General features: G+C 38.0%; 1 protein-coding gene across 1 annotated transcript in view; it reads left to right on the top strand.

Annotated features, from left to right (window-relative positions):
- DLG5 (discs large MAGUK scaffold protein 5) overlaps nucleotides 1-19,927 on the top strand; it is a 114,221-nt gene that overhangs the window by 50,145 nt on the left and 44,149 nt on the right. The window contains exons 3-6 of the mRNA XM_075717747.1: nucleotides 7,317-7,482; nucleotides 12,715-12,858; nucleotides 14,104-14,287; nucleotides 17,877-18,136. Coding sequence (XP_075573862.1) covers nucleotides 7,317-7,482; nucleotides 12,715-12,858; nucleotides 14,104-14,287; nucleotides 17,877-18,136 — 754 coding nt within the window. The remainder of the gene's footprint in view (nucleotides 1-7,316; nucleotides 7,483-12,714; nucleotides 12,859-14,103; nucleotides 14,288-17,876; nucleotides 18,137-19,927) is intronic.

Here is a 19,927-nt window from a genome sequence, read left to right as displayed (position 1 = left end):
CAAGCCATTTTTTACCTACCCTAGCACCATAATGAAACTTGAGTGTTTTCCTTTACTGCTTTAAAAATGTGAGTCTTCCTCCCCTCCTCAACACTTTTTTTATTTTATTTCTTTTTGTAAAAAAATGTTGTTTAAAAGAAACCAGCAGCAATGGAGGCAGGCTGTGGCTCTGAGGATAGCCTGCATTATGCTTTTTCATGATGAGTTTTTAACAGAAAGGCACTGCATGCTCTTCCATTCTTTGAAAATATACTGAGATCCTGAGATTTTTGGAATGGAAAAGGCCTTCCGTCTTTCCACATGTATAATTTCCTTCTTTCCACAGCCAGATCTCTTTGCATTGTTGTGATTACAGCTGTCAATCTTCTATCCTCTTCATTCCACATTGCATATTATCACCTTTATCTTTTAACTTTTAACAGACTATTATTGTTTCAGCTGTTCAGTTCTTTGCAAATGGTATCACTTTTTTTAGTCGTGTTTTTTCTTGCTCTTCACTGTTCATATCACTGTACTACCTTTTACTATGGGAATTTGCATTTGTCTGTAACAAACGCGAGCACTGGCACTATGATTTTCTGACTTTTTCTTGCAGCCATCAGGTGGTCGTATATCTGATGCCACCAAGCTTGTCCAGCTTTGACTTCAACTGACGTTATTTCCTTGCTTAACGCTTTGTTAGCTTATCAGCCTGACAGGCTATTTAGATAGTTTTTCACTAATTGCAATTCAGGTTACTTAATCTGAGGGCCTTAATTCTTACTCCAAGGCAAACGTTACCCCCCCTCCCATCAGATGATAACTCCTTCCCAACAAGGTGTAGTCTTTCATTCCCCATTTTCATGTTGGCCATATTGACAACTGTCCTTTTATGTTGTTGTGATTTCAGTTTACTGCTTCACACTTTCTGTAGCTGTGTATAACAAAGTAATTGTTCTCACAATTCATAGGAAGTGTTCAGTTGCAAGTGTGGTTTATGATACTCTTTTAGTCAAAGATAAAGCACATTCCTTATCTGAAAAAGTGATTTATTTATTTCCACTCCCCCCCAGGCCCCCCACCCCCCCAGCAGCCTGTAGGAATCTCTCATTGTATTTCTTGCTTTTTTTCACTAACACAAACACAAAAATTATATTGGTAAAGATACCTCAACAGTTAACACATACTAACAAAGGAACAAGTGGCGATATCATACCTGCTGAACAGCCACAAATGAATGAGAAAGGGTGCTAGGATCACTACCAGCGTACCATATCAGAATCCTTTTCTGTACTGCCGTAATTGCCTTCAACGTTCCACCTCCTCACCAATCAGTCTCTCTGTTCAGAAGTCATTTTCCTGTAAAATTTGGCCTCAATGATTGAATTAAACCTGGTTTTGTAGAATTATTTGCTATGTAATTTTCTTGTCCTTTGATCTGAGGAGTACTTGTTTAGTTTAACTTGGGGAAAAAAACACCGTATTCCACAAACTTTAAAGTAACTTCACTCTGTCTTTTCGTCTGTTCATGAATCATGTAGGTGTCTCTAGGATCAATCCTTAATTTCTTTACCTAATTTTTGGTGTGTTAATAAACATCTTCTCTTAAGTAATAAGCACTTTGAATAGCTTTATTTTATTATCACTGACTTCTACGGTGTCCATTTCCAGGCAGCTATGGGTTGACATGTAGTCATGCACAGTGTTCTCTCAACTTCTGTCACTTCAGAGGTACCCAAGAATTACTTAATGGATGTGATGTCCTGTTTAAAAAAAAAAAAAAAAAAAAAAAAGAAAGAAAGTAAGTAATAAAGTTGACTTTGCTCATGTATACTGATGCAGTCTTGGGGGAGGAAGATTGGGTTTTTTGGCTTCTGTTTGGAGTGGGTTGGTTGGTTGGCTTGGTGGGGTTTTGTGTTTTGTTGGGTGTCGTTCCCCCCCCCCGCCCCTTTTTTTTTTTTTTAATATTTCCTGTAACAAATCAGTTTGAGTTAATTCTTGGTCTCTTAAGGGTTCTGCATAGATAGGGCTTGAGAACCACTAATGAATAGCTGACCACTTCATGGTATCTTGTTTGCTATGATATCTTCTTAACATTTGGCAGCTTCCTGGAGGATTTTCTGAAGATTTTGTTTGGTCTGTAATGATTTGAGTGGAAATACAGTGTATGTGAATATCCATCTCCTGCAGTCCAGGCAGCATGTCGGGAACAGAGTGTCTTTCACTACTCCCTGAGGCCCTGTTATCACTCTGTGCATTCAGGAAATCCTTTTGGTGTCAGCAGTTTTCTTTTGGGGCTATAAAACAGTATGGTGAGACGATGCTCACAGTTCCTCTGCAGAAGATGTGAAGGAACGAGCACTGGTGAAGCCTCATTCCCTTGGTCTGTGTGCAGCGGTTGACCCTAGTCGTTGTCTGCATTGGGTTCGGATTGGACACTTTTGTCTAGGTTATGCTTTCAGTGTGTGGTTCTAAGTTTGACAAATGTAGGATTTGAGCTTTCCCACTAGGGCGCTCCTGAGTATTCAAACCCGGAAGCTTCAGCTGTATTTTCCTTGGTCATGGTGACAGATTTTACTCTCTGTTGTGTTTTAGCTCAGTCAAGTTCTGCAAGGACTTTTTGAATTGACATATCTGCCCTTTTTTTCTGCTCTTTGCTATTTTTGAGTATTAGAGTTGTAGATTTTCTTTCATATTGATGTTTCTAGAACTACTGTTCAGTTCTTTCTAAAGTCCTAAACTTACTGAAGTTGAAAGTTTGTTTTACGTGCTGGTGGGTTTGTTTAGCCTGTTATATTCTGCAGTCAAACAAATACTGAAGTGCTACCCATTCTTTTGTCCTTGCATGTTACGTGATCCTGCTTTCATAACCTGTTAGGTTTTCTGTCTGCAGATGAAACTGTTTCCACAGTTCATTGTTTTAGCTTTTAGTTTTCTTTCCTCAATGTACTGCTGCTTGTTTTTACTAACGTTTTTTTCACCTACATGCGATTCTGTTCTGTGCTCTCCGCTATTTCAAGACCACTTCAAAAGTATGTGTGAAGAAATGTATCTAAATGATAACTTCTGATATGTAATCCTGTTCTAGTCCTCATAAATTATTGAAAGAAAGTAAATATTTTAGCACACATTTTCCTACAGCAGGCATAAGTCTTTAGTCCACCCCTTCCTGAGCTTGAGGAGAAACCCTGTTGATCATGCTTTGCAAGTACATCCTGCAAGTCTTTAACATTATCTGTCATGATTTACAAGGCCATAAAGAAATAATATTCTGAACATCACTGTTGATTTTATTTTCTTATGAAAGTAAGTAATGAAAAAGTCTTGACTGTACAATGAATAGTCTCCTGTTTGTTTGCAAGCAAGACCTGGCACAAATTTTTGCATTTAAAAAATTACTATAAAATTCAGGCATTCTGTTAGCTTGTGACAGATTGCCTTTTGAATTAGTTGAACCTGTCATACAAGTGTATTTCTCAAAGAATAATGAGTTTATTATAATTTGAAACATGTTAATGGTATTTCTTAAAAGTAGCTGTTTATGCATTGGTACCCATTTTCCCACCTCAACATTATATTGATTGGGCATTATAGAATCATAATGGTACATCTTGGCCAGTTTAACAAGTTTCCCAGCCCTGTTTCTCTTAATGTTCTTTTTTTCTTCAAAAACTGTTCTACCCCATCCACAAATATGAATCTGACTGAGCATTGGTTTCTGCGTGGCTGCATTATGTCTTACCCTAATCAGTGATGATTAGGGTAATCATCAAGAATTGTACTTGGTATGTACTACAATAATGGATCTTTGGTTTTTGCGAAGTCCAGCATTTGGACTATAATTATGGAAGATGTGATTGCTCCACCTTCTATTTTTAAGGCTTTTCTTTTATAAAACATATGATGGGAATCCTGCAAAACCTTGCTTTAGATTAAGTCGATGCAGACTCGGGACTTAATGCATGCACTGCATTATGGCCAAAATGCATTCTGCCCACCGGATGCATCCCCACTGTTAGGCTGTTTCAGACAGTGGTGGAGGGCTGCTTACCTGGAGGCTGGCCGAGGAGGTGACTTCCATATGGTTGGGTTCTCAGAGCCCAAGTGCAGCTCACGTGAAAAGTGAGTTGTGAGGCTTACTGAAGCAGATGAATGACTTGCACTTGGCAGGACATGTAGTAAATATATTTTCACAAATCCAGGTTGTCTGAGAAAGCATGTGAGTTACTGAAAGGTGGCATAATTTGGATAAGGGAGATTTAGCCTTTAGGCTTGTACATTTTAAGACCAGTTTGACTGGTTAAAGTGCAGAAAGGAAGTACTGTTGTGTAAAATATGCAGTCAGATGGAAAAAGAATACAAAGCTATAAGCACAGGTCACCTTCCTTCTGCATCAGGGTGTCAGATGCAATAAAAAGCTTCTAGCATTCATCTATAAAAGCCCCTTTAAAGGAAGTGAGGAGTATTGAATTTTTCTGATGGAAGAGGAGTTCACTGAAGTTTTTAGGTGGTGTTTTTTTTTGTTTTTGAGCATCCACAAATCTGATTTAACATTTATGAGATTTTTTTGTTGTACAGTTACTGAAAATGTAAGGTTGTTAGTAAAACAAGCAAAGGTAAACTTTTGGACTTCTTCTAAGGATAAGAGGGGGAATATCTGGATCGTATCGATCTGTTTTTACAGCACTGAGAAGGTGTACATCTCTTGGCTGGTATTATGCGTTAACAACAACATCATTGCATTTGAGATGAAAGTATTTGTTGATGTACTTGTAAAAAGTGACAAGTTAATGAGAAATCTTTTTTGGTACTAAGACGAATGGCTTCACTTTTGTCAAGAAAGCTTCTTTCCTAAGGCTAATTAGCCTGTCTTTATTTAAAGCAGTCTTGTCTTGTTTGGCACAGTTTTGGGACTGTGTGCACAAATGTTCTCCTCGCCTGAAGACTGTCACAGGGATGTTGTCAAAGTTTGGGGGGGGGGGGGGGGGGGGGGGAAGAAGTGGAGGGGCAGAGGTATATAACTCTTACCTCCTTTTACGATGTTTTAGATTCCCAGAGCGGACATTGCATGCTTGTGTAGGACTTGTGTAGCGGACATTGTCCATGGGACTACTGCTGGGGTTAGCACTGATGTTAGTGATGGGTTATTGTTAATCCAATGCCCTTTGCTCCATGTAAAGCACACCAGCCTTCCTGATTTGTCTTCTCCTTTCTCTTGTGCCCCTCGCATCCTGTTTATCTGTTTGCTCACAAGCAGCCCCAGGGTGACAGATAAGCTTCTGAACATCTCTGTAGGGATGAGAAGGGGACTTTTTCAGTGTTAAGCATATTCTGATGTGTCAGCTCAAGCGAGAGGATGTCCAGGTTGCCACTGAATTTACCCAAGACCATGCAGCCTGTCAGTACCTGAATTAGGTTTGTTTGCCTTTACCTTTTCATTTATGTATGAAATTCCCTGCTCATTAATGTGTCTGAACTATTCCAAATGAATACATATTCTGACTTTTTTTAATCTGTCCACTTTTTTTTTTTCCTTATTTATTCCCTATATCATGAGCCTAGGATAGTGCATTTGTATTATTACTGGTTTCTGTATAACCTTGCCTTAAAAATTATGTAGAAAGGTTCTTTTTTTTAGAAGAACAAAGGATGAGTGCATTTTAAAAGTGTGAGATCCTTGGTCCTTATGGATGAAGGGGCTCCATCTGGAATGGAGGAGTGAAACAAAGTAGTAGGAGAAAACCCAAAGGCAGCCTCCATTGAGAAATCTTTTGAGTGATGCGAGTTTGTGTCTTTCTACAGAATGCAGGCTGTTCCTGCCATTTTTTATTTCTTCAGTTTGCTCTTAGAGCATTTACATACATTATTATGCAATAGTTAGATTAAAAGAACAGTCTGTGCTCATAAATACTCATTATAGAGTTACAGTAACAGCTGAAAGGAATAAGAACAAGGATCCTATTCTAGATGCTGTATGTGTGATAGCCCTGACCCTGCAGTTATTTTGGTGTGGGAACTTTAAATCACAGGTAGTTCTACTTACTAAGTTGGAGGGAGTTTTTGCATTCTGCAATACCTTCCTGAAATGGGTTTAAAGATAAAAAGCCAATCCTTGCAACTCATTAGCATTTGATCAGATGAAATTATTTTGTTTGAAATTCTTTCTTTGAAAAGACAGTGATCAGAGAGCATTATTTTACTATTGTAGCTTTTGTTTCTTCATTAAAAAAAAAAGCATAATAAAGGTACATATAAAATAAATAAAATCCTTACAAGTTAATACATATGTCAGCAACTTGTTTCAAGTGTATTATTATGCAAACTATTTCTAGAATTTCTGTTCTGGGTAGAAACCAGTAATCTCCTGTATACATTTAGGCCTTTAACTTTCACATCTGTGACCTGTTTCTTTGAGTTTGCTCTAGTGTCTGGGATTAAAATGGGCAGAACTAAAATTACAGTTGAATTAATTGTCAGCATACTGTGAAAAGTAATATGCCACACTCATCTCTCAGGTGGAAGACCGCTTTGTGTTGGTATAGCTGTCTGAGAAGACAGTAGGCATCATCGTTCATCTCTGTTATTAAGAAAGCTGACAGTTAAAAGATCCCACGAAACTCTTTAATGTATGACTGCCCCTTAGAGGAAATTTGATGTGTAGTCCAGTTGCAGTGATTGTAATGTGCTCATTTTAGCTAATGCTGTTGCAAATGAAGCTTGTTTTTTGTGATTTGTTGACAAGTCAAATCTTTAACCTCACATACTAGACAAACTGTGACATGTGAAAGCATGGAATTGCATTAAAAACAAAGGTTGGCAGTAGCACATAGCAGAGTAGTATGTCTGTGCTGCTAGATAAAGGAACAGGAGAAGAGCCCCTGTGCTGTAACAGTTTCTTTGCTGTTGCTGGGGTAAGTTGATGTGGGTGGAATTTACTCTTTTTTTTAGAAGCAAGAACACGGTTCTGTATTGGAAATACCTTTGTACCTACAACTTCTGTCACTGTGGTAGTTTCCGAGGTCTTTGCAATTGTGACTGCAAACTTGCCTTGCCTTTTAGGCACCTTGTAAGTTCATGAGTAAGCAAGGAACCTACTCATGCAAACTAACTTGCAACACAGATAGGGCCTTTCTGCTAGCATGGGGTCTGACTGAATTGGAGTTATTCTTGTGTCAACTCACTGATGAAAACTTCCATTACTACTTCCATTTTTGAACAGGATTCTGCAACCAAAAATACAGTTGTTTTTTTTTTAAAATCAGTGTTAACTTCTTTAGTGAAGTTGTATTGTTCTTTTGAGGCGTTCTCTGACTGCCAATTCTTTATCTCTTGGTCAGGTACAACTGGTAAAGCATCGTCTCCACCACCTGTACTAGACACAAGACAGATGAGCGAGAAGCTGGAGACGATATTATATCAGCTCCGTCAGGTAACTCGTGAGAGGGATGAGCTGCGCAAGCGACTTGCACTTTCGTCTCCTGGATCAACTTTTGATGACTGCAGGTAAAAATAAAGGAAATGTATGGTTTTAATTTAGGCCTCAGTAGTGTTTTCAAGTGTTTTGACTCCTGCTTGCCTGTAAAGCAGCAAGGATATTGCAATGTATGTATGTTACTTGTAACCTACTTGCGTCCTAGTGATGTGTGTGTACACAGGTGACCATATCCAGGATTCAGAGCTGCCTGTTGAATGCCTATTCCCACTTTCTCCAGCAATTTTGCTGTTGGAATGAGGGGAGTAGGGCTCATCTCTGTGTTGAGAGAAGAAAGCAAACAAGTTGTTAGGCTTCCTGGGTTATGTTGTGGGCAAAGAAAGAAGACAGAGAAGCGGCTGAAGCATTTGCTGTTTTGAAAGCAAGAGAGAAGAAAGGGAAATAGCTCTGAATACTTGGCTGGAGGAGAGAAATTAGGAGCGAGGGATAGAATCTCAGCTATTTCTGTGTTTCTGCAAGGAGAGAGCTGTTTGGACTTCTGTTGAGGGGAGTAAGTTTTTTAGGAGATACGCTTTCTGGTATACATATATTGAGGGACTGTGTAGCATTAACATGTTGAGAGTAAGGAACTCTCCTCCACTGAGAAGTTATGGATGCTGCCAAGTTAAAATAACATGTGTTCAGTCAGTTAATGGTCAGCAGCCTTATGCAGCTCGTTCCAATTTGAGGGTTGATAAGTTATGAGGAAGTACTCAGGGAGTGTATGAGTTAATTGTATATAAGGATTTTATTGGGTAGGAAGCAGAATTGGTTTATTTTAGAGGGTTAAAGATCTGCTAATGTTTATAAATGAGACTTTGGGCACACTGAGCAGGTACTTTTTGCCTGCAGTAAGTACATGTAAGAGATTTTTTGAACCTTTGAAAAAATTGTCTGTCACTGAATCTGAAATAAGAGCAAAGAACAGATTTTCTGGGAGGTGTTGCCATGATGCTTCAGCTTCTCTGAACTTTAATGTTTTATTTGTTGTTATTTTATCTGTTACTTCATCAGCTCTATCTGTACGTGGTCAGGTGGTTAATTAAACTTCTTCTCCTTACGAGGTAAGGTCAAGGTTTGAACCAATGAACTGGAATTGAGAGAATCTGGGCATTTTATTCACTCCTTAGCTACCCATCTTAATGCCCCCTTCTTTCCCCCATGAGTTCTGAGGGTTACTTTAAGAGCATTGTGTTCTATCTGAGGGTCTCTAAGTGTTGTGGGGATGGGAGAGGAAAAGGTTGTCAAAAGCTAACATCTTTTGCATAGCTTCCAGTTACTTATTTATACAGAGGGATTTCTTATATGAAGTCACTAGAGCTTAGGAATTGAGGATTTTGTAGCTTACAATAATGTTCTCCATAATCCAGGATGCTATTAATAAAGTTCTGATGAGCTGTCCTCTAGACTGCCCTAGTTTTTGCTCTTTAATTGTCAAATCAATCTTCTGCTGCCAGCGTAGGATTTGTATGTTGTGGAAAATATAAATGTTTATAGCTTAAAGAACAACTCATCAAAATAAACATTGCACTTGGGCAGTGCTTGGACAGTGTATGTTAGACGGAGGATGCTGCCTTCCACAGAATTAAATATTTGAAGAGTGGGAAATGAATGACGATTATTAGTTAACCTTTTTTTCCTTCAGTATAAAAACAACTACTCCTCCCATCCACATCTATAGTTTTTGAAAGCTTGGTGGTATTTTTTTTTTTAACTTTGTTTTGTATTCTTTCCTCATATAAAACTAATCTACAGCCTTCCAGGAGTCAAAGCCCGAGACATTGCAAACTGTTATGCTGAAGTGTGAAAGCTGAAAGATCATTATTTAGATGATGACTTTTACGACCCAAAAAGGGCTTTTGCTTTCCTGGCTGTGTGTGCCGCTTTAACAATGGCTGTACCAAACACAGGTGGTGTAGAGGCAAATCTTGACACGTCATGATGGCGTGCTTCAAAACAGTTGCAGCTCGCAACACATTCGTAGGCTGGGCTGCGCTGGCTGTGAAGGCTGGCAGTTGCAAAGCCGAGAGCTGTTTTCCAGAGCAAGTGTTGAGTAAGCCTAGAGCAGTGGAAGGGGAGCCACAGAAGTGGATTGTGATGTGCTGAATCAGATGAACATGTGTCATCCTGCTGGACAGGAGTAGGATTGCTCATGCTGTGCTTGTGTCACTTGACAGTGACTGTATGCAAGCACGTGTTGTGGTGATTCAGCAGAGATTTGACCAAATGATTTAGTGTGCTCAAGGTGCATTTTATAGACTTAAACTTGCTAGTCTTACTGCTTACGTAGTAGTAGAAGAGAACTGCAGTACAAATAAAACCCCTGAAAACTGCCTTTGAGGAGAGACTGTTTTACGTGTAATCTGTAATTGTTGGTGGCGGTGGTGGAATTGCAATAGCAAATGAAAACATTTTCAAGTTGTTGGGTAGCCATTGCCCACAGAGTTGGATCTGCCATTGGCATTAGCTTTTTTATGTCAGCATCAGATACATGTAACTGTCAGTCTCACTGTGGCCTTGGTTTATGCTCAGGCTAATTCCACTGGAATACAAAGGATTTTTAGAGTATTATATGAATATCAGAAAAACAGTTGGACTTTTGACACTAGCATTTTAAACTTTGTTAACTTTTGAATCAGTGCTTCCAAAATAGTAACTGAAACCTCTCCTTTATTGAACTCAGTTTTCTGTACTTTGTGAGGCATTTTAGCGTAAAACTGTGGTGGTCTTACTTAAACAAGAGTCAACGACTACATGTGTTTGAAGGGACTGCTTTGTTGCACCAGGTTTGATTCTTTTTTTATGTTTTTAAATTTTTTTTTTTTTTTTTTTTTACTTCTGACCAATACTGCTCCTGTGCATATCCCTGTTTTTCTTGCTGAGACATAAACCCTTGGAATAGCACTGCAGAATGTATGGCCTTGGCTATCCAGGTGGTTTTTATTTCATGTAGATGAGCTAGAATGCAGGATGTTACTGGTGGCATTGTTGTTCCTTCCTCATTGTGTAGGTAGGCTAACTACTGTAGTTACCTACATGGTATCCATATGTTTATAGGATATAAATTTTTTTTTTTCTTTTTTTCAGAATAATGCTAGTGTTACTTTAGCAATATATGAAATACATGATTGATGTTAGACTTGTAGAACAAGTTCTTACCATAGCTTTGAGACTCACCTAACAGTTATCCTTTAGTAAAAATTCATACACTGAAATATTTTGCACAAATATGAATTATGATTACAAGTTTAATGTGAACATGTGTTAATGGGTCTCAGTAAGGTTAATGCTTCAACTGAGAGTTAAACTGTGCTTCAATTAATGTTGTCATTTTAATGACTGTGGTGGACAGATGGTGTCTACTTTCAATAATTTCACTCTAAAGTCTAATTTAAATCAGTACTTTGGTTTTTAGTGATTCTGTAAAGGGTGTGAACATTTCAAACTGAGTTTTACTTATGCTAACTAGGGTTGTATTTTAAAAGAATAATGCTGCAGTAGCTGCAGTAATATGTCTGTAACACTGACTTCTTTTGGCGCCCCTAAACAGTGAATTAAAAGAAACCCTAAAAGATGTTCCTGTAGATGTGACTTGAATATGTAGTTAATTTATATGAATTTGGCTTTTAATTGTTGCTAAAGTCTGCCAGTCAAGGAAAGGGTTGCTAAAAAGCACCTTCATGTCATACACACCTTCCCTATAAGTCTGTGAATCAGATGTGGCTGCTTTTTTTTTTTTTTTTTTTTTTAACAACTCCCACCACTGCAGCAGTGTGAAACCATTTCCATTTCAATTCAATTTCCAGCTGCATTTCAGTTCCAGAATCTGTGTTGCTGGGGTTTTTTTAATGAAGCAAAGAGAATTCTGATTGCTTTTCAGGCTGTGCTTACAGCGAAGCCTTTTGGGAGAGAGTGAGGTGGGAGGGAGAAAGGGTGTTCTGTGCAGCAACAGAGCAAATCTGATATGAGAATAAAGAGAGTCAAATTAGAAAGCAATTGTTTTCTTTTGGGTGGGGTTTTTTTTTTTTTTCTTCATTGCCTGTGGAGTTATGAGAGACCTAGGAGATGACACAGGGACAGCTGTCAGAAGTTTCATTTTGAAACTACAAAATTCAATGGTGCAAAAATTTTATGACTGTGTAGACGAGGAACAGTTCAATTTAGAGTCTCTTTCAGAAGCTTAGTGCTTCAAAACAAGAAGGCACAATCCTGCTAATTTAGTTTCTAGCATGATTTTTTGAATAAATAAAGGTATCATGTGCAATGACCACACATTCTAGACATAATCTATGTTGATCAATTGCTTAACAAGGTAGATTATTTTAGGAAATTTCTCCTCTCCCAATATCCTGATATGCTAAACAAAATTTTAGTAAAAAAATTTCCTTTCACTGACTTTGGCTTTCACTTTGTTCAGCTTACTGAAAATTGCTTATTGGAGATTCCTGATAATTATTTGAACAAAATTCGGGTTATCGTATGGAAATGTGAGGTAGATTCTGACATGTTTTCTCATTCATTTATAGCAGTTTAAAAGAACACGGTAACAGTCAATCAGATACGTAATTCAGCAGAATGACTTGGTCCAATTAGTTAAATTCAATGCTTGGTTAGTCAAGCTGGTCAAATTCTGCTAGCACAGATGTATGCGTTTGGTGTCCCATTGAAATTCTTTCTCTCAACTGATGCTGATTTTCCTAGGGAGCTGTAGACAAGGTCCTCCAGCTGCTGCCTAGATGAGAAGTTTTTCCTAGCCCAGGTCTCCACGCAGCCCCCACCTGACTTTGGCAGCCTCTTTTCAGCCCACTGCAGCTCTGTGCTTTTTCTCTGAGAGCTTTGACATGGTAGCACAGGAAAGTCGAGCGTACTATGATCGACTTGTTTCTTGTATCAAGTGACAGTTCTGCTCTGTGATACAGTTGCTCAGAAGAGAAGGTACGTGCACACTCAGGACTATTTTTGGCTGTGTTAGTATTAGACAGAATTATCTCGTTATTAGATGTTACATCTCAGTATAAAATAATACAGGTTAAAGTCAGTGAATTTTTATTTGTGGTTGCATCTTAATGTGAAGTGGTCAGTATTTAAATTAAAGCATAATATAACCTAAGTATCAACAGCTGTGTTATACTATTTATTTATTGGATAGTAATTTCCCAGACTTTTCATTCTCTTTAGTACCTGATGTTTGACTTTCCATGCTAGGAAAGCATGATATTCTATGATACAAGCTATCTTTCCATGACATTCTTTTTCCATGCTAGGCCTAGTCCAAAACCAAATCATGATTATGAAAGACTGAAGATTCAGTGCATGAAGGCCATGTCAGACCTACAGTCTCTGCAGAATCAACACACCAAGACACTAAAAAGGTGTGAAGAAGCGGCAAAAGAGGCAGACTTTTATCAGTAAGTATTACTAAAGCTATATGAGGTAAGAGTTTACCAGTCTGTGCTAGATCATAAAGTATTAGAACATGGTAATCAAATAATTGTTTTTAATTCTGTTTTTCCACTTTAATAGCAAGATTAACACTTGCATGCATCAGATAAAACATTTCTGGCCTATTTGAAATGATAAAGTATGGTTTGCATGTTTTATTTTGAAGAATTTGAGATAGAAATCCCTGATGTCTAGCTGGGACACTGACAAGGGAAGCCTAGTTACTGACTTGCAATTATAATCCAATAGTTTTATTGCCAGGCTGGAGAAGAGAATATAATTTGAAAGAACGTAATTTGTTACTTTCTTTTAATAGGTTGTGATAGCTCTCACGCTGCCTTCTGTAAGTTTTAACACAGGCTTAGACCAATTGTAAGCGTTTATGAAAATGCAATAAAATAGGGAGAAATTGGTGAATATTTCTAGCATGTATTTCTGTTTAGAAAACAGTCATTGATGCAAGTAGGAACATGTTTTCTTCACTTGAAGGGAAGACAGCTCAGAAGTAGAAATGCAGATAAATTCTTGGTTTGAAGGCTGCTCTAATTTTGGACTGCTACCTTGAATTATAATCTGAATGATAGCGTCATCATGTGACTCTCAGTTGTTTAGTTTCAAAGTGAGAGTATTTCTTTCAATAATTACGGCTTGCATAATGAAGTTCGGAGTGACTTTGATAGCTTTTTATCTGCTTGAATGTAGTCAAAACATACACAGTGTGTTTTTGTTGGTTGTGGGGTTTTTTTGTTTCGTTGGGCTTTAGTTGTTTCTACAACAACAGCATACAAGGAGATTTTTTGCAGTTTTCATCTGTATTTTGGCTGGCTGCTGCTCAGCTGATGGGCCCAAGAGAAAGTGGTGATTAGTCAGGCAATTCCTGTTATCTCCAGGATCATCTTAGTCTTGAATTAGACCATTTCTGTTTGTTTATCTGCTTGCTTTTAAAATTCCTGTGAAATGACATTGATGGGTGGCATAAATCCATCATCTCTTCTGATGCTGTTTAAGAGTACTGTGTGTTTTCATGTATTTTCATATTTATGGCCCTGTTTGTTTCTGATTCCCCCCCCGGTGCTTGGAATACTCAAATATACAGAATTGAGTTAGTTTGACCTGCTTTCTTGGTAGGAAACTCATACTTGAAATGAATTAGTCCAGGACTTTGTCCTGGCAAGTTGGCCTCTGAGAGCATTTTTTGTGTGCCATGACAGCACGTTGCACAGTCGGCTGCTGAGTGACCAGTCACAGCTGAAGGAGGACATGGATACCTTGAAGAGGAAAAACACGCAGTTGGTGCGAGAACATAATCATCTCCAGCAGTCATGTGAGGAGATGAAGAGACTTCACGATGAGGATCAGAAAGAGATAACAGACCTGCGCAGCCAGCAGCAGCAGGTAAGCTGTAGCTTGTAGTGTAAGTGCTAGAAGAGATCACGAATTGCCCCTTTGATAAATAAGTCAATAAAACGGAATGTGCGGCATTGCTTCCTTTTATGTCTTACTCATTCTAAAACATCCGCCTTACGTTTTACAGCAGTAGAGGAAAAAAATGATATTTTGGATACTAATTGATTTTCTGTGTTTAGCTGGAAAAAAGAACAAGGGATATAGAATATTAGGTGGTATTTAAGAAATTTTGATGCAGAGATGAAAAAATGTACATGAGGAAGATTGTATGTGCATGATTTTTTTTTTTTTTTAAGTGGGTGGAGAGGCATCAAATCCTAGCTTGAATTTGGAAAGTGATTAAAAACATGACTTTGTTCCTAGGGTATTTTATGGGACAGGACTAGCTTTAAACTTGCATGCTAGGTTTGTTTTTTGGAAAGTATTGCAATAAAAAGAAAAGTGATGGATATGTTTTTTAGTGGTTTTATTTTTTTTTGTTTGGTGGTTTTTTTTGTTTTGGTTTGTTTTTTTGGGTTTTTTTTAGTTGTTTTTTTTTTTTCCCCCCCAAATTATTCTAGTGACACCGTAATGAGGATGATTAAGTTTGGTATTTAGGTTTGCAGACACTATTCAGTTAGAACAAAGCTACAGGTTGATCAATGTTTCTGAACATAAAAAAAAGACAAACTTTTTGGGAAGAGGTGGACATTTCAGAGCTGTATATAACAGGCTGTTTCTAGGACAATGTTGTTCACATTCTGTAGAAAGAAAACTGAGAGTAATAGTAAGGAGCAACTGGTCATACCAGGTCCACAGTTCACCTATGGAAGTCTGATCATTTAGTTAGAATAGTTACAGTAACACGTGGAATGGTTAAACAGAATATCTCAGTTAACTGTGTGTAGGCTGATTCACAGGGCAAACTTGCAAGTCAAACATTAGGCTTCAGAAGCAAAACCTATGCAAACAAAAATAATTATTTGCTAGGGTAGGAGGGGCAAAGGTCAAAGCAAGCTGGATGTGCTGAGTGGCGCTTCAGGAGGTGCTTGAGGGCTAGTGCAAAGAGGAGTGAAGATTTGTATTTCCTTTTGATCCCTTCCTCTAACGTTATCTTAAGAGTTCTGCTGTGAAATGGTTTAGTGGCTTGGTTCAGAAGATGGCTGATGTTCTGTGTAGCAGAAATGGTTTGCTGTGGAAACCTGGGCAAATGGCTTAATTGTTCTGTGCCTCAGTTTCCCAGTCTGCAAAGCAGGGATGTAAAACCTGCCAGAGAAGGCTATTGTATTTTGAGGTTCTGTCCTGAAGTTTGAAATTATCTGGCAGCACAAAGGAGGCTGAAGTATAATTGTCAGTACTTATTTAAAGAAATTTAGTCTCATGTCAACATCGCGATTAAACCGTTAAAGAAAACTATGTATGTGGCTCTCAGTGAGAAAGTCGTGTAACTCCATTTCTCCACATGTCAGGGCGAATCATGGTGTCTCGAAGGGGCGCCAAGAGTTTTACCTTGTCTGTGTCATTTCTCATCTGAATTAGTCTAACACTATTTATGTCGATCCCTCTGACGTGTTGTTTCATCGTCAGGCCATAGCAAAACACAGCGTCTCGGTGGCCTCCGAGGGCAAAAACTTTTGATCAGGTTACTCTTCGTGTGGGATTGTCGTGGATTTGCTGTGTAGCAGCTGACCAGCTTAAGTTTCTGCTGCTCGCTTATGAAGTTTCTCGTTGCCATGGCTGTCTTTCTCGGTCCAGCTGGGACTATTTACTTTTTCTCAGACTGGGATTTTGAACAGGAGATCTTCCGTATTACACTGCTTCCTGTTTATGGCGTTTCTGCCTTCCTCCATCAAATCTCTGTTGGCAAGTTTATGCTGAATTCCACCCAATTTCTAGTCTATTTGTCTGTCCTTAATTGTTCAGTGTGTTTTCAGCAAAAAGATATTCCATATATGCTTTAGACAGTGAGAGTGGTTTGTTTGTGTTTGGGTTCTCAAATACTTGGTTCTCAAACCTGTTCTCAGAATGCTTTGGGAAGTAGTCTTCAGGAAAATGGCTCTCTTGAGCAGGTTTAAATCAACATGTATTTACACTTCACATATGCCTACAGTTTATCACATGTTTGGCATATCTGAAATAGTTCACTGAAGCATGCTAGCTAATCATGGGTCCAACTCTGTGTGGGTAGAGATGTATGTGGAAATAGCCCTGCCAATGAGACTCTCACCAAAGTGCAGCCTTGTTCCAGGATTGCTTTATGAACAGTAACTCACTGCTTTTACATGTCTTGGTTAGTTAAGAGAGATCAGTGTCACACTGAAGAACTTTGTGTCTCTTATCTTGCTGTGTAGAGAATTGGTTTCCCGACAGTGACATTGTTATCTGCTACCTGTGGGCAGTGAGTATTGGGCAAAGAGCGGGTGGTTTCTTTTGGTCTCCTTTTCTTTTGGTCTGCGGGCATCCAGGTTCTTTGATGTTGAGGAACTAGTCCTTACTCTGAATATAAGAAACAAAAGAAGATGACGAGCCAATTTGTGCATGTAGGGTAGTTGCTATGTGTTTGGTTCCAACTTTTTATAGAGCTCATGTTTTCTATCTTTTTTTCCTTTTAATTTTTTAATACTTTTTATTTTCAGATAGTTAGGGGCATAGCTTTGTAGGCTCATGTTAAGATTATGTAAATTCCTGGCACTTCTCTATATAGAGCATTTCTGTTTCTTCCCACCTCTCCACCAAGGCCAAATTTCTATTTAAAAGACAAAAAAAAGGAAAAAATGAGCATAGTATTTAAAAAAAAAGGGGGGGGGGGGGGAGTAGGGAAGGTAAGGCCTCATTTCAGGCACATTTTTTTTGCCTTTTGAGAAGGAAGAAGGACTAGATGTGCTGAAGCTCATTAGGGGACTTCTGTTTTTGTTGCTGGTCATTTATCATCAGTGTTGCTATTTACCACAAGATTCTTATGTCAATGGAAATTAATTTGAAACTAAGATTCGGGTCAGACTTTATTCATGTTTAAATGGATTTTTCTCTTCCAATTCATATTTTATGGATAGCTCTTGAAACACAAACCTCTGTGGGTAGTTCTTAGATGAAATATTGTATGAATATGAAAATATATGCCTAAGTGTAGAACATATTTAGGGTAGATTTTATTCTTTTGAAGTTTTAAATTATTTGTTCATGGAGGATACAGGCAACCTGTCATGAATGCCACCTTGTGGTCATTTCGTAAATTACAGCTGTCATCTTGGTCATCAAATAATGATTATCTCTTGCTAAAACCACAAAGTACTTCGAAAACAATGTGAGTTGAATAACTGTTGGTAGCAGTTACCATTAGAGAGATATTTTTCATAAACTTGTGCACTCTAACTGCGAAAAAAATCTGCTTTATTGCATTAAGCAGATATAGTAATGCTTAGAGTAACAGTAATGCTTAGAAGAGGCTCAGTGTTTTGTTAGTCATTAAAAAGAGTGATTATTAGAATCGATTAATTTATTTTTGTTCTAATATTGTTTCATATATATGTTTTAAATCAAATTTATCAGACTGATTAAAAAGTCAGTTTACTAATACAGTTTCTGGCTTTTTTTTTAGGTTATGAAGCAAAATGGGTCATCAGAGATATTAAATAAACTTTATGATACAGCAATGGACAAGCTAGAGGGCGTGAAGAAGGATTACGATGCCCTAAGGAAGCGGTACAATGAGAAGATTGCAAGTCACAATACAGATCTAAGCCGCCTAGAACAGGCTGAGGAGGAGAACAGACGTCTTCAGAAACAGATTGACATGTTAATGAAGCAAAGGGACACAGCAATACATTTTCAGCAGCAATATTCAACCTCTCTTAGAAGGTACAATCAGGTTTTGATACCTTCAGACACGCTGTGAAAGCACTAACAGTTCTAATGTAGCATCTTCTTTTCTCTGTGGCAGAATCACAAATACTTTTCTAACTTTTTTTTTCTAAAATTTTTCTCTAGTGTACGTTATCTTGGTGTGATAAGTAAGCAAGCATTTCTATATAAGATTTTCTGGAAGGTCCTAGAAGGTGTGATGGAGATGTTTATTTGGGGAAATGGTGCTTTTTCCTGAGAAAAGGATTTCCCAGTTAGGGTTTAGGAATTGTGTGAGGAATTTTAACCATTGTTTAGCTCATGTGAGAAAGGGATAGTCTGCCTTTCAAGCTATATTTATTCTTAGTTGTAGACACAGGAGTCAAATACAACCAAAGTTTTGTAAAACCTCAGACTTAGTGTTTCAGACAAAGTCCTCAATGGGTGGTGAGTCCATCAACATATATATCTTCATTTAAATATAAAAAACAAGTCAATAGGAAGATATAATTTCTAAAAGGTGTTTAGCAAATGAAGATGTTCTCAAGCATAAGTTAAGTTGTCATGACATTAGAATTGCAGAGCATATGGGATTCTGAGACAGGCTGGCAGCAGAGTTCACTGGGTGCGGATGTCTGGGAGTCTTGCTTCTCTGGGATAGCGCTGCTGTACAAGCAGCACAGGTGCTAAAATGGAAGGGCATAGACGCTACGTCACACCACACTTAACCTCTCCCTGCTCCTCCTTGATACTAAACCTACATGGATACCCATATGGGGTAGGAAGAATGCTAATATATATATAAGGACTCTAAAGAGCATCTGTGGGTGTGTTGAGAAAGTTTTCACTGACATAAGTTAAGGATAAAACACAATCCCACAGACTAATGCAAAAAAATGTTGTCTTCCACATCCATAGACTTTTAGTGTTTCAAAAAGGTGAGACTGAGCATACATAATAATGCACGCATGAATAGCATGTACATAGTTGCGATACATCTAATTAACTTATAGGAGAGTATGAGTAATAAGAGAATAAGTTATGTAACGTAGACTGCCATGGATTCCTGAAAGTTAGGGAAAGCCTAATATGTACTACAAGAAACAGTACAACCATGCTGATACATGCAGAAGCTCAACATATTTGTATTATGGCCTTGTGATTTAGGTCTTCTCCTTGAGAGGAAGGTGTGGTTTGACACTGAGCAGAGGTTGGTTTTAAGAATTTCATGAAAGATATTAATGTTCCTGTGAACCAGTGATCCAGCTAAATTAACATAACTGAACTTCAGGAATTTTTGCCTTTTATTCAGTTGCCTTCGGATCTGGACTTCTTTGTTACTTGTTTCTATTTATAGAAGCCTTTATTTGTCTTAAGTTTATACCCTTTCTTCATAAGCAAAGCCATATTTCTCTGGGTGACTGACCAAAAAATTTCAAAATGCATTTCAGGTGAGTATAGTTTTCAGAATATAAGACTTAACAAACTTGTAGTTTGAGGATGAATGGGTCATAAATTGTAGCACTTTCTTTTTCTTTTTTTTTTCTTTTTTTCTTCATTAATACCAAGTGTAAACACAGTCAAAATAGGTTTTAAAGAGAACAGGAAGAGCAAGATTCCAGTGGTGGCCCAGGTCTCATTTTGAATGAATCTTTGGCCTTAAAAAATATCAGAGAAGTGTTCAACCTTTTTTCTTTTATCTGTAATGTTGTCACAATAATACGCAGCATATGAATGGTACCAAGATGATTTAGTTGGCGACTAGTTTGCAGATCACAAATTAGCTATACCAGCTATCTAATTCCTATG

Source organism: Pelecanus crispus, chromosome 10 (assembly GCF_030463565.1).
Source record: "Pelecanus crispus isolate bPelCri1 chromosome 10, bPelCri1.pri, whole genome shotgun sequence".
NCBI lineage: Eukaryota > Metazoa > Chordata > Aves > Pelecaniformes > Pelecanidae > Pelecanus > Pelecanus crispus.
Note: the sequence above shows the minus strand (reverse complement) of the source record. Positions and strands in the feature narration are given on the sequence as shown.